This window comes from Sitophilus oryzae, unplaced genomic scaffold, assembly GCF_002938485.1.
Source record: "Sitophilus oryzae breed Bouriz unplaced genomic scaffold, Soryzae_2.0 scaffold_1197_pilon_pilon, whole genome shotgun sequence".
In the NCBI taxonomy this organism is placed as follows: Eukaryota; Metazoa; Arthropoda; class Insecta; order Coleoptera; family Curculionidae; genus Sitophilus; species Sitophilus oryzae.
In genome coordinates, this window is record NW_022145834.1 from 444,054 (window position 1) to 457,543 (window position 13,490).

At 33.0% G+C, this 13,490-nt stretch overlaps 1 protein-coding gene across 1 annotated transcript in view; it reads right to left on the minus strand.

Annotated features, from left to right (window-relative positions):
- Positions 1-2,213: 2,213 nt before the first annotated feature.
- The window catches only part of LOC115891763 (homeobox protein cut-like), a 262,752-nt gene continuing 251,475 nt past the window's right edge, over positions 2,214-13,490 (minus strand). The window contains 12 exon segments of the mRNA XM_030912326.1: positions 2,214-6,029; positions 7,852-7,993; positions 8,470-8,680; positions 8,741-8,991; positions 9,639-9,929; positions 10,009-10,157; positions 10,734-10,903; positions 10,966-11,124; positions 11,186-11,311; positions 12,303-12,555; positions 12,625-12,806; positions 12,969-13,209. Of these exon segments, the coding sequence (XP_030768186.1) occupies positions 5,730-6,029; positions 7,852-7,993; positions 8,470-8,680; positions 8,741-8,991; positions 9,639-9,929; positions 10,009-10,157; positions 10,734-10,903; positions 10,966-11,124; positions 11,186-11,311; positions 12,303-12,555; positions 12,625-12,806; positions 12,969-13,209 (2,475 nt within the window). The 3' untranslated portion in view covers positions 2,214-5,729.

Genomic DNA, 13,490 nt, shown 5'->3' on the forward strand with positions numbered 1-13,490 from the left:
CAGGTTTACAAAGCGATAAGACCTGCCGCGAAATCAGCCGGCCACGGGAAAACCGGTGCACTATGGACGTACCTTTAGATGCGATCACTCTAGCAGTTCCTTTGTGGTTTTAGAACTGATACTTGGAAGATCCTTGGATGAAGGTCTTTATGTAGAAGAGTTAGGTAATTAGGGATCAGGTACTTCGGGTAATAACGTAGAAGAGTTACAAATAAAACTCATATATAATTACAGAGAAAAAAATTTAATTTAGAAATCTTTAATCTTGATATGGTATAATTATGTACACAGGTAAATATTAATAATAAAAATAAGAATATTATAGATTTAAAAACGATTTCTAAGCATGTATAAAACAATTTAACATATACCTTAAAATCACCTTATTTTAGATAACCTGTCACTTATTTCAAAAATATCCCTGTCAAATTATCACTAACAGTTTATATAATTACTTGAAAGGGATATTTTTGGATAATAGAGCTATTCAAAATAAAAAAAAACTAGAAAAAGTCAAATACGTTCGCAGTTATTTTCCTTCTTGTCAAAAGGATTAAAAAGACCTTTTTACCTAAAACTTTCTACGTATGTTTTATTTAAAAATGTGCAGTTAAATATACATATTTTGCTAAATATACTGATGTCTCGAGTAAGACAAAAATTACGTATTTGAGTTTTTATTACAATGTTTTTACTTTTTTGGTACCCTAGGTACAATATACTCGGAAGAAACATTTTTTTTCGGAAGCATTTCATTTTTTTCTTTTTTTGAACTGTTTTGCTCTCCGTAACGCAAAAAAAACGTAAAAAACTTCTTTAACATTACTAAAATTAAGGCGAGTTCCCACTGAACGGCCGTATGACTGATTCAGTTCTACTAGTAGGTACGTAAAGCTATAAAATGTCTGTCAAAGTGGTGCATCGTTATTCGAAACATAGGAAATCGCATGAAAATTTTGAACTGTCCACTTATTATTTTAGTAATAAAAGTTATAATTTACTGAAGTTTTCAATGTTCTTTTAGTAACACTGAATCAGTCATACTTGCTGAGTGACAGGTGAAGAACTCGCCTTCGAAGAACATTAAATTTAGATAAAAACAACTAAAAACTTTTCAAATACAAAGTTAACGAATATATTATTAATATATTGCACATAATAGTTTGTTAAAAATATTTTTGGTGCTATTTTGTCTTGAAAAAAAATAAATTAAATGAAATAGATAATTTATTGTGTTTTAACAGTATTAACAATATTAAATTCTTCATCTGGGTGGATCAAATATTATATTACAGCTATTTTAAATGTTTTTAAGACTTTCATGACTTAACTCTTAACGATATGTTCAGAAAGGTATATCTTAAGTTAGTTTTCGAGAAAAAATTAAAGCTATTTTAGTGGAAAGTAATAATAACTTGATTAAAAAAATATTTTTTAAAGTAAAAAAAGCGAAAACTTTAATTTTACTTACTGGCCTCTTTGTACATTTTGATTTTGGAAGTATTTCTTATATATGCCCTTTATTTGTTTTATCAGGTTCTAGTTAATTCAAATCTGTGAATTAAATATTGACATCGGTATAATATATTGGACTAGATTGTTATGTAGATCAGATGCAATCAATGATTGGTTCATACTTCGAATGTAAAGCAGAGTCACTTGAATTCATTTCATATGAATGTAATCAGAGCTGACTTAGGCTGTATTCCGTTGGAAAACTAGGCGAACTAGACCGGTAAACTACGGTAAAGAGCGGTTCCTGAAAAACATCGGTTTGATACGGAACGGTTTGGTAAAATACTGGAAACGTCAAAAATGTTGACGTTTTCGAAATTTTCATACCTCTATTATAAAATTTATCTTTTGTGCATTTTTAATGTACCTATTCTCTGCTTTTATATTTGCTTCTCCATTTCAATGGAGTTTAATATTGAAAAGTACTTTATTAATAAACTGTTAAACTCGTTAGACAGCTCAAGTGAAGATTTGCAGGTCCAATATTAAAACAGATCAATAATAAATAAACAAATCTAATCAATATTTATATTTTTATAGCTTACAAAACATTCACGATTACTCGTTGTCTTGTTTTTCATGTTTTCTTTAAATGTTTCTGACTTTAAGAAACAATGGCTGCATGATAAGTTTAAATGGTCCTAAAAAGTCATTCTATTTAGTTAATGAAATTTATTTACCTTTACTGCCTACCTCGATTGCTTTTGGATGTAAATACAAAATATTATTACAAATTTTAGAAATTAAATGAGAATTTCACTCGAACTTTCAATATTTGCTTGATGTCTGTCACAACCTTTTATGTTCACATTTATGACACAATCATGTCATAAATGACATGATTGAGACAAACAAAACCAGAAAAACCAGCCTTCTCGCGCTGGTTAGTTTGGTAACAGTGCTAACCAGTGATAACCGAATTTTTCAGGACCGTGTTCCATAATAAGAAAACTTTCAGGAAACCGATAGAAACGGAACATAAAACCATAACCAAGGTAAGCAACAGAATACACCCTATTTTATAAAGGTTAAGTCAGATTTTTATATATTTTATGATAAATTTTTAACAGCGGCATTTCTTTTTAAACTGTTAGGCGGCAGCCAAGCAGCAGAATAAAAAAACAATGCTCAATACCAATAGTAAATATAATGTTAGTTTTTCGGAACTAGTATATTATAACAATGCATTGATTACATGTTTGTTGATTATTTTAGAGGTCTTGTCTGAATGTGATTAATAAAAAAAATCTGATATACGTTTTAGTTAATTTGAATTGTTTGTTTTATAGTGGTCCATATTTAGGTGCCTTTATGCTCAAATCATTTTTGGGAAAATTTTATACTGTAATATATGTAACAAAAAACATAGGAAGTATAAACCAGCCTTCAATAATTTGTATTTCATTTTTAATTGAAAACTTCTGCTATTCATTATTTAATTGTCTTTCTTTTCTATATACATATAATGTAATACCCCAAAAAACTGGATTTATCTCGTTATAATCTACTCAATAACCTAGTAATTACTTTAAAAATTATCGTGAGAATTATTATTATGCTTTATTTAAATATAATACAAGACAATTGCAATCATTTTTTGGCCTTTATTTGTTCATAAGTTTTGAGTTTTATTATATACAGGGTGTTCCAATAATTCATAGACATAGAACTTCTACGTATTTTTGGAATCAATTTAAGTTAATTTCACACAATTTACCTTTAGACAAAAGTGCTTCGTTTGTCCGTTAGAGGCGTGAACTTAAAAATAAACACGTTTTTTAAGATATTTTAAAAACCGTTATTCCGATTTGAATGAGATTTGGGGTGCTTATGTTTTGCTAAGTGCTTCAACATTTGACTTTCACAAAAATCAGGAAAAAGGTACAGAAAAGGCAAAAACTACCCTACACACTTGACACATGGCGAATGAAGATGGTTAGTATTACAAAAGTATCACAAATTATATTTGACAATAAGCATCATAAATTTTTAATTGATTATCGTTTGGGTTTATTTTTTTTTGATGGACAAAACGAAGCTCTTTTGTATAAAGTTAAATTGTGTCCATTGACCTTATTTTGATTCCAAAAATACGTCGTAGTTCTACGTCCACGGAATATTGAGACATCCTGTATAACTCGAAACCTACTAACTTCGTCTTAAAAACTATTTATCCATTATTATATACCAGATAAAAGCAATATAATAATAAAATGGTAGGTAAATAAAAGTATTATTAAACCGAAACTTTAGCTTATATATCACAAAATGTTTAAAACATATTTTACTTAGCCATAGTATATAATATATAAAAATTAAATAAGACTAAAAATATTGTAACATGTTTAACAGTCTTCTTTTAACTACTATGTTTCTATCTACAATTATATCGAGTTGAGAACCAAACTATCATTAAATAATTGTACAGAGACCCCCAAGAGATAGCTAATTGATATTTTTTTATATCTTGGATATCATATTCTTACATAGTACTCACTTTTTTTTATTGAAAATTTTTTGTTTGAAACAATTATACAACTCTCCAAAAGTTATATTTGCAATATAGCTAATCTAAGTATATTAAAATATTTAGAGAGAGAGGGGAAAGAATACCATACCTTCCAAAAAAAAAGAGCGTCAAAGACGGCTGCGAAACCACAATTTTACTGTTGATTTTATAATTTTTATGAGAAACAATGAATTATGTGAGAGTTGTTATTAAACAAAGATTTCTAAATATTATGTTATGTGGATAACGGATTATATTGCGAAAACCTCACAGAACATTCTGATTATATAAGAATTTCAATAGTTTACCACTCAAAAAAAGCACGCCTGTATATACATATAATAATATTTCTATTATTATAATATACTGTTTTCGATATATCGATATATTATTCATATCAATATTGTGCCTCAATATATCAAAAATCCTATAAAATGACGTTTGAAGATTGACCTCGCCAAAATTATTATCGATTATCATTCCTCAGCTGTCTTTGACGCCGTTTTTTTTCGTTCATACGGTATTTTTATTACAATGTTTCTTTTTTGGTATTCGTTTTCATAGGATTTAAATTTAATACATGTAATTTAGTATTTTTATTTCCCAATTTTTTAATAAAATCTTTCACTGAAAAATTTTACTTCTATTATTGTTTTATTATATTCCTCTTATTATTTTAATATACCTATTAGATTAGCTCTATCTGAATTTTTCAATTCATTATTATTTTTTATGCGATTCATTTTATTAAAAGTGTATAGCTTTTGCAGTTTTACTTTAAAGTTATTTTTAAATAATATAATTAAATAATAATACAACAATTCTTGGCAAGACGATGATTTTAGTGCAGTAGAAACCTTAATACAATAAGTTTGAACATTTTCTTTAATAAATTTAAAACTTATCGACTAATAAATATTACGATTTAAATCATAGAACATCACAATGTTTATCTTAACTATTGATTCCGATTTTTAGTCATCTTAAAGCTAGCTTTAAAATTGTATCGGGTTTACACGCCTGTGTTTTTTTTAAGTTAAAAAATTGCACATTTTAAAGAAATTTGTTTAAGTTACATCAGATAAATAGATACTTAGATCTTATCAATCTTCGTGGATAAATAATGTTCCCAGCTGGGGGGGTCTTTGACACCGGTTTTTTTCGATCATATGGTATCTTTATCCACGAAGATTATAGGATCTGAAGATGCTATTTTTTTAGTAAATCATACAGTAAATATAAGAAACTAAAATGATATATTCTTCTTCTTTTTGTGTGTTTTAAACCATTTTTATCAAAAAGAAGATCAAATAACTATACACTGTCTTACGAACTCTCTAGTTCATCTGAAATAATACTAAATTGCCTTTTAACAAAAAATCTTTTAAGGTTTTCCCGAATTGTGAAGTGTATCTAAACCTTGCTTATCATTTGTCCGGTTATTACATAATCACAAACTCTTTTCTGTTATTTTAAAAATAACAAAGTTAACGTGTCTTTTTTTCCAATAATTCTTTATGGAAACATCATTGTTTCATTCTAGTATCATAATATATCGTACAGCAGTAAGAATATGTTACATAATTATATATAAGGTACTCGTTAAATATATAATATATTTACATTATGTTTTCAAAAAAGATCATCAAAGTGATACATATTTATATTGCAGTCTCCGTATTTTTATACGTACACAATATGACCCTTAATACTCCCAATGTTCGTCTGCATTTTCCTGTTTTACTTCTTTACTACTACACTCACCATCCCTGTCATTATTCCTGTCACCAGTGTCATTTACGTCAGATTGCTGGTTGTCTGCTTCAACTACATCACCTTCGTTGTCGTGAGACCGTTGGTGATGGTGATCATCGTTGCTCACACTACTGGCTTCACTGTGATCGTCCTCAAAGCGATCCAAGACAGCTTGAGGTTCAATCCGAATCGTTTCTTCAGACGTCGATCGTCTCTGCGCGTAGTTATCATCTGTTTGCATTACGCATACCTAGAAAAAAATAGTCTCGCATTAGATAATATATCATATTACTTACTGAATTAATATAAGCTGATGTCGTCTTGGTTTGGAAAATACTCTTAACACGGATAGCAGAGGCTCAGATGGGTACCAAAACTCTAGTTAGAGTAGATGGAGTAACCTGTCCCTACTGTGGAGCTTGGTAGTGGATGAACTACTAGACAAATTAACTCTAGTGGGAATACACCGCATAGGGTATGCAGATGACATAGTCATGATCGCTCGGGGGAAACATGAAGGCATCCTGTGTGATATTGTCCAAAGAGGACTCCGTATCACTGAGAGATGGTGCTGTAATGTCGGGCCCCTTAGTGCCCCCAGAAAGCGAAGTCTGAAAAACTTAAAAAGAATCCATCTGTACGGAAAGGAAATTGTTTAGTGCCATCACAGGAAGTCAAATATCTGGGAATAACTCTGGACAGTAAACTTCCCTGGAACAGGCATATTAAGAACATTACCAGCAAAGCCACAAAGGCTCCCATAATGTGCAGAAGACTGGCGGGAAATAGATAACTAACATTTTGCGCTGGATGTATACCATGATAGTAAGACCCATGATTACCTATGGAGCAGTTGCTTGGTACACAAAACTAGAGCAACGTACAGCAAGGCAAATCCTGTGCAAAGTACGGAGACTGGCATGCCTCTGTATCACAGGTGCTATGAGAACATGCCCAACAGCAGCAATGGCGATCATTCTAGACCTAACACCATTGCACATCGTCGTCGGTAGATATGCCGATAATAGAATGATTAGAATGGTCATTGACGGAAATAGTACTGGCAGAATTATCAACTCGGGAGCTTGGAACACTCTCAACAGGAAAAATCCACTCCTCCAGTGGATGGCATACCAAGAATGTATAACTTTGAGAAACACCTCACTGTGGTATTGAGCAATTAAAAGGATTGAGAACTGAAGAGAGAAACGTTTGCTTAGCAGGTAAAAGTGGTATACTGATGCTTCCAAAACCAAAGCAGGGACAAGGATACGAGTATTTAGGCCGAAAACTAAATACTCCTAACCAATGGGTATCTACCCCCACCATCCTTCGGGCAGAAATCTACGCTATCGAAAGATGCGTACAACTTATCTTAGATAGAAACTATTTAATAGGAAACAAGAAATAGCCATCTTATCTGATGGTTAAGTAGCATTAAAAGCGATCAACTCAGTAACCATCAATTTCAAGTTGGTCAAAGAATATCTGAAGAAGCTGAAGAAATTAAGCAAAGATAATAACAATAAAGTCAAACGATCTAGCTAGAAAAAGAGCGAACACTGCACTAAGTGGACCAGAACTGTTCTGCTTCCCAAGTGGAAACCAACTTAAAGCGGAACTCAACAACCCGGAAGACTCCACAGTAATCTGGAATGGGAATGCTCCAACGGTCTAAGATACTAGAAGAAGAAATTTCTCACGACTTAAGACCTAGAAAAATCAAAGATTTCCCTTGATTTAAGTAGGAGGTAGGAGCAATCTTCGGATTGACACGGGGGTTTTAACAGGACACTGTCTCAGTAGATTGAAGCTAAGAAACAACGGCGAATGCAGATTCCGTGGGGTAAATGGGGAAACACCAAAGCACCTCATCACTGAGTGCGCGAGACGACAACAATTCGTGCCATAAACTTTGGTATGGCTGATATTGGGGATGAATGAGAACTAACCTCTGTAAAACCGTCTCAGATACTGGCTTTTGCCGAAAGGTCGCGATGAATAACTTCCTTCTCCTACACAATATTCAATTAAATCTACAATCTCTGTTTAATAAAATCAATTTATCTTACCCCGTTGATGATGATCTCGTCCTGTGCATTTTGTGGTTTTTCTTGATTGGATTGCGAGTGCTTTTCTTCCTCCCAGTGGGGATTTACCCACATTGGAGCAGCAGGTTTTCTTCTCGAAGATCTGCCTTGATTTGGGTTCCCACTGAAATATAATTCAGAAAATATTTTTATTTTTATAATTTTTGCATCTGTTGATCAAAAACAAGTAAAGCGAAGACCTCAGAGGTATCGGAATAAAGAAAATGTCTTGGCCGGTAAATATCAGACAGTTGACAGGCCTATATGATGTAACATCTGTTGATTGGATAGATACTTTTTGGATGACATCACGTTTAAATTTACTGAGTGATTTAATAAAATAGTCTATTTAGCGAGAATACCCTATGATCGAAAAAAAAGTGTCACAGCAACTGATGTTCTAGTGATAATGGTTGATGAAAATAAAATAACGGTGAATCAGATACCTCGAGATTGTGAAAAAAATTTAATAATTTTTACATGTTGAACAATGGTGGTTTTTATGTTTAGCAACATATCCATCACGAGTTTATAAAGATAAAAAATATTTTGGATTGCAGCAGCAGAAGAAGATATGCAAATAATAATACCTATACGTACCTAGAAACATTGGTTTCTTTATTGACATCGTGTTTGGTCTCGTCGTGTAAGCTTCCTGATATGTTCGAGTCCTCCGATCCCACATTCGATTCCACATCGTCCTCATCCTCAAACTCATTTGGTTCTCGCTTCAGTGAACTCATACTCAGATCCAGTCCACTCATTTGTTCCTTTACCGCATTGTTCAGAGCCGTGAGGTCATTCAGGTCACCTAGAGAATAATAATTAGTGTTAAAAGTACGGAAAAACATTTAAAATGCCGATTTTTTACCTGTTGGAAGCAATCCTCTGGATATTAAGGCAGCTAAACTACTGTTGGCAGCTAGGTATGGTGGATAAGGCAGCGGTACTCCTGCCAAACCCATCCTTTCTTTGCTCAACTCCATCAGTCGTTGGTTGAGTAAAATTCGGAATTGCACTGGATCAAAAGGTTGCTGTGAGCTGTTTTGGTCTCTTGGAGGGATATCCGGTGACATGCCGTGCGGCACTTGCTGTTTTAATCTCATACGGTGATTGTGGAACCTTTAAAATAATTTTATTTAACAATAGTAATCTATTTAATGTTTGGCTTCAGATACAGTTCATACCAAATAAACTTTTAGTCACGTGATTAAGCTTTACCTGCACAGCGTTGCTGACTTTTATATTTCTTTTAATCAAAATATTTTAGGAAACCAAAAAAATAATTATAAATATATAAACAGTTATTATTTCCATCAACAAAACTCACCTTCTTAACAGCACTTTAGAGAAATAAAGGGTCATTACTACCGCTTTCCCGTTTAATATATTCTAATAACGTTTCGATGAGTTTTTTGCAACAGCTATTAAGCTTCTTTCACTTCGCACTAAAAGAGGTTCTAAAAAGAACAATGTCCGACAGCAAGGACTGCTAGGATTTTTTTTTATCTCAACATTATTTATTTAAACCAACTCGTAATACAAAACTAAAGTGTCAAAAAGAATGACAATGTCAGGAAATAAATAAATGCGGCAACTTGACATTTTTTACAGCAGGGCTACCACCTGAATCCCAAGCGCGAAATTGAAATTCCAGTTAGTCAGCGCGGCGCCGAATATGTCCATGGTTGGCAACAATGAATTTAAAAATCGCGCCCTCGATTACTTAACTAAAAGTTTAATTGATATAAAATTATTAACATACATACCAATTAGTTATAGTTCGACTACTTAAACTCAACTCTTGAGCCAAAAACTCGATAGTAGCTACATTGGGGTAAGGATCTAAAGCAAAGGCTAGCCTTAAGGCTTCTTTTTGCTCCTCGCTGAAGAGCACCCTTTGTTTTTTGGCATTGGGTGCACCCTGAGGTCCGGGACTGTTCGAATGGTAGAATTCCGAAGTGTCATTGCTGGAGGTGTCACTGGAGTTATCTTGTCCAGGACCAGAACTTCTTCGCCGTTTATTGGCTTCTCGTCGTTCGTTCTTTAATGCTTGTAATCTGTAAGAAATAAATAATATATGTAATGCGTAAATTGGCATCAAGAATAAATAATAATAATGTTGTAAATAAGGCTTACCGGTCTACATTATGTGCATCTTGGAGCCAAAGCTGCATCCTAATAAAAGGTTCCCGGCCTTTGATAGAAAGCATATGCCAAGGCTTCGGCTTGGACAGAAGCTCCGAAACCGATCCTTGAGAAAGACCCAATACTGCTTCACCAAAAATCTGTAAAAAAATCAAATTTCTCGTTAAAATAATGATCATTTAATTTTAATCTATACTAATTTATACTAATATAATATATAATATAAAATCCTTAAGTGACTGACTCTCTGATTAATCGCGATCCTGCTCAAACCACTCAACGTAAGAAGCTCAATTTTGGCATACAGATTGATTCTAGGGTGTAGAGGTTCGATAAGGAGGGATTTTTCGAAATTCCAGTTCCAAGGGGGTGAAACCACCCCTCAAATATTACAATATTTTCTATTTAAAAAACGGTCAAGTTTCCGAAAAAACGCTTAAACATGTATATTTTATTTTGTTTTTTTACATATTTTAAGATTTTTTAAAACAGGGTGTTTCGAAAAATCTTAAGCATGTTAATGGAAATTCTTGCTTTGCTTTATCATCACCATTACAAATGATTAATTCGACGCGAACGAAGCGCGGGTACACGCTAGTAATTTTATAAAGTGCTTTCAGTTAATCTACAAATGCTCCCAAAATTTCACTTCAATACAAACTATCTTTCTTTTTGGAGCCACCCTGTATAATAGAATAATAATAAATAATGCTTACCTTTTGGCCAATATTATTTGCTAACAACGCCTCCTTGATTTTCGTAGTAATAACTTGTGTATCCAGATCTTGCGTCAGTGCTGCCATCTCATAAACACTCGGACTTATATGCTGGTGCATATTCCTTATCGACTGATGTCCTATACTCGGATGCGTTGGTATTCCATGTCCTGTAAAAACCGTTTAAATTAAAATAAAAATTCTGCATTTTTTGGAAAAAAATATCATTTACCTCCTTGTAACGCATGAGTTTGTTTTTTTAACAAGTCTTGATTCTGTAATGCTATAGCGTGATGTGGGGGCATTCCTAGGGGAGTTAATAGTTGACTTTGGGATAATTGGGCAGCACTAGGGGGACCTAGTGATGGAGGCTGATTTACCTGAGGGGGGCCTAAAAATAAAGATTCATTTTGTAGAATGGGTTTCGCAGAGTTACAAACAAAAATGCTTACCAAGCTGCAGGGAGTTGGAAAGATTCTGTGAGTCTTGCTGGATTTTAGTCAATAATCCAGCTGCATCTGAGAGCATTTTTGACGTTGGCTGAAGATTGGGCGGTTTTGAAAGAGACGTTGAACACGCTAAACAAAAAAATAATTACAGTTAATTAAAGATGCCATGAGAAATTGCTGGAAATTATTTTCAAGTTTGCAGAATAGAGCCGCTAGAGGGCGTAACTATAAATATACCAGGTGCGTCTCAAAAGTGGCACACCCCTATAACTTTTTTATTTTTTCAGATGAAAAAACGAGATTTGCTATGTTAGTATATGACATAAATAAGGATTGATTGCCGTATTCAATTATTTTTGGTCACTTCCTGTTTCACCGGAAATGACTACAACTTTTGATTTATAAATGGCACCCTCAGTATATTTTTATTTTATTTGATAGAAAATGACACTTTAGTTAGACTTATTATCTATTATATATAATATGTCACAACTTTTGACATTTTCGCATATGGTTTATTTGAAATTATAACATGCGGTTCATAACGACAATTTGACTCGAAATACTAAGTGTGGTATCAAATTATTCGTAAAAAAATGCTTTTTCCAAATATGCTGAGCCACCCTTGTTCCATTTAAAAAAATTGAGATATGATTAAAAATACGATTTGGGCATCTTTTAACCGACCAGGACAAGACACGGAAAACATTAGACAATCAAATCTATTTTTCCAAGGCTTCTGGATTAAAAATTAGTGTTTCTAACATAGCGCTCTAGATTGAAATTTAAAATACGATTTTTTAAAGCAAAAATATCAAAAGTTGACATATGATATGTCATTCTATCCAGAGTCTCATTTTCTATCGAATAAAGTAAAAATATACCGAGGGTGCCATTTAAAAATCAAAAGTTGTAGTAATTTCCGGTGAAAAAGGAAGTGACCAAAAACAATTGAATACGTCAATCAATCCTAATTTATACTTACATATACTACCATACCAAGTCACGTTTTGTTACCTAATAAAATAAAAAAGTTATTTTTGAACTTTTGGGGTCAATCACTTTTCAGACGCACCCGGTATATATCTCTTAAAGGAACATAAATATAATAATAACTTACCCGTACCATAACCACCAGTCCTCATAAGTTTCTCCGGAGCAATTTTATATTGACTAGCAACCAGTTTATGAACAGCATTCTCATCTTCCAAGAACATCTTCATTCTGATAAACGGTTCTCTACCTTTCTGCGTCAGCATATGCCAAGGCTTCGGCCTGGCCAGCAAATCACTGACTGATCCCTGACTCAGCCCCAATACACTTTCTCCAAAAAGGCGCTGGGAAATTGAGTACTGACTCAGTTGTTCTTTGACCTGTTTGGAAATAATTTAATCTTAGCTTTAAACCTGACGGTTAATCTAAAGTTATCATACTTTACGTACCTTTTTCACTATGTCTTCGGTGTTGAGGTTGTTGTACAGGTCGAATTGCTGTTGTGTGATTGGTGGTAAGATTGCTTTGAGAGGTCTTTGCGGTGTGGAATGGTGTGGCTGGCTTGGGGGTTGAGAGATTAGTGAATTTGTGATGGAGGCCATCCGTTGAAGAGGTGAAGCTGCAGCTGATCCTATAAAGTTATGTTAATATTTAGTTTTAAATATCTATACAGTATAATAAAGACAATGGAAGTCCGAAATTCTTTTAGTTTCAATACTGAATCGTTGTCTATCACATTCAAAGAAAACCTATTTTAGTTTAAATCATGTGTAAACCTTTTAAATTACATTACCTGTAAAATCTTCACTGGTGGGTGTCATTGGAGGCAGTATGGAGTTTCCTAAAGGACTGGAAGCAGTACTGTTACCAGAGGGTCCAGATACAGGCTCCAATTTGGGACGTACAAGACTAAACGCACTCCCTGTATGTCGTGACATAGTGTCTTCGTCTTTTTCTTTACTGTCTTCTATACCATTCACTAGTTTCACTTTATCTTTTGGTAGGGATAAGTCCTGGACACCTCCATTAGAGTTCTGGGGAAATACCAAGAAAAAAGTTACAATATAATAATATAATTTCTTTAAATTTTTTTTAATTTTCTTTTATTTAAAAATTTAATATATTTTGTTCTAACGGGCCGATTTTGATGATTTTGTAAGCAATTTGTAGATAAGTTATTCGACTTTTTAGCATTTTTTTTTTAAATTAAAAACGAAAGTTTCTATCTGTCACTTGTACGAGGGAACACAGAATGTTTTTATTTTGGTGAATGTTTGAAACACCCTGTGGAGTATGTTAAAAAAGTAAGAAATTT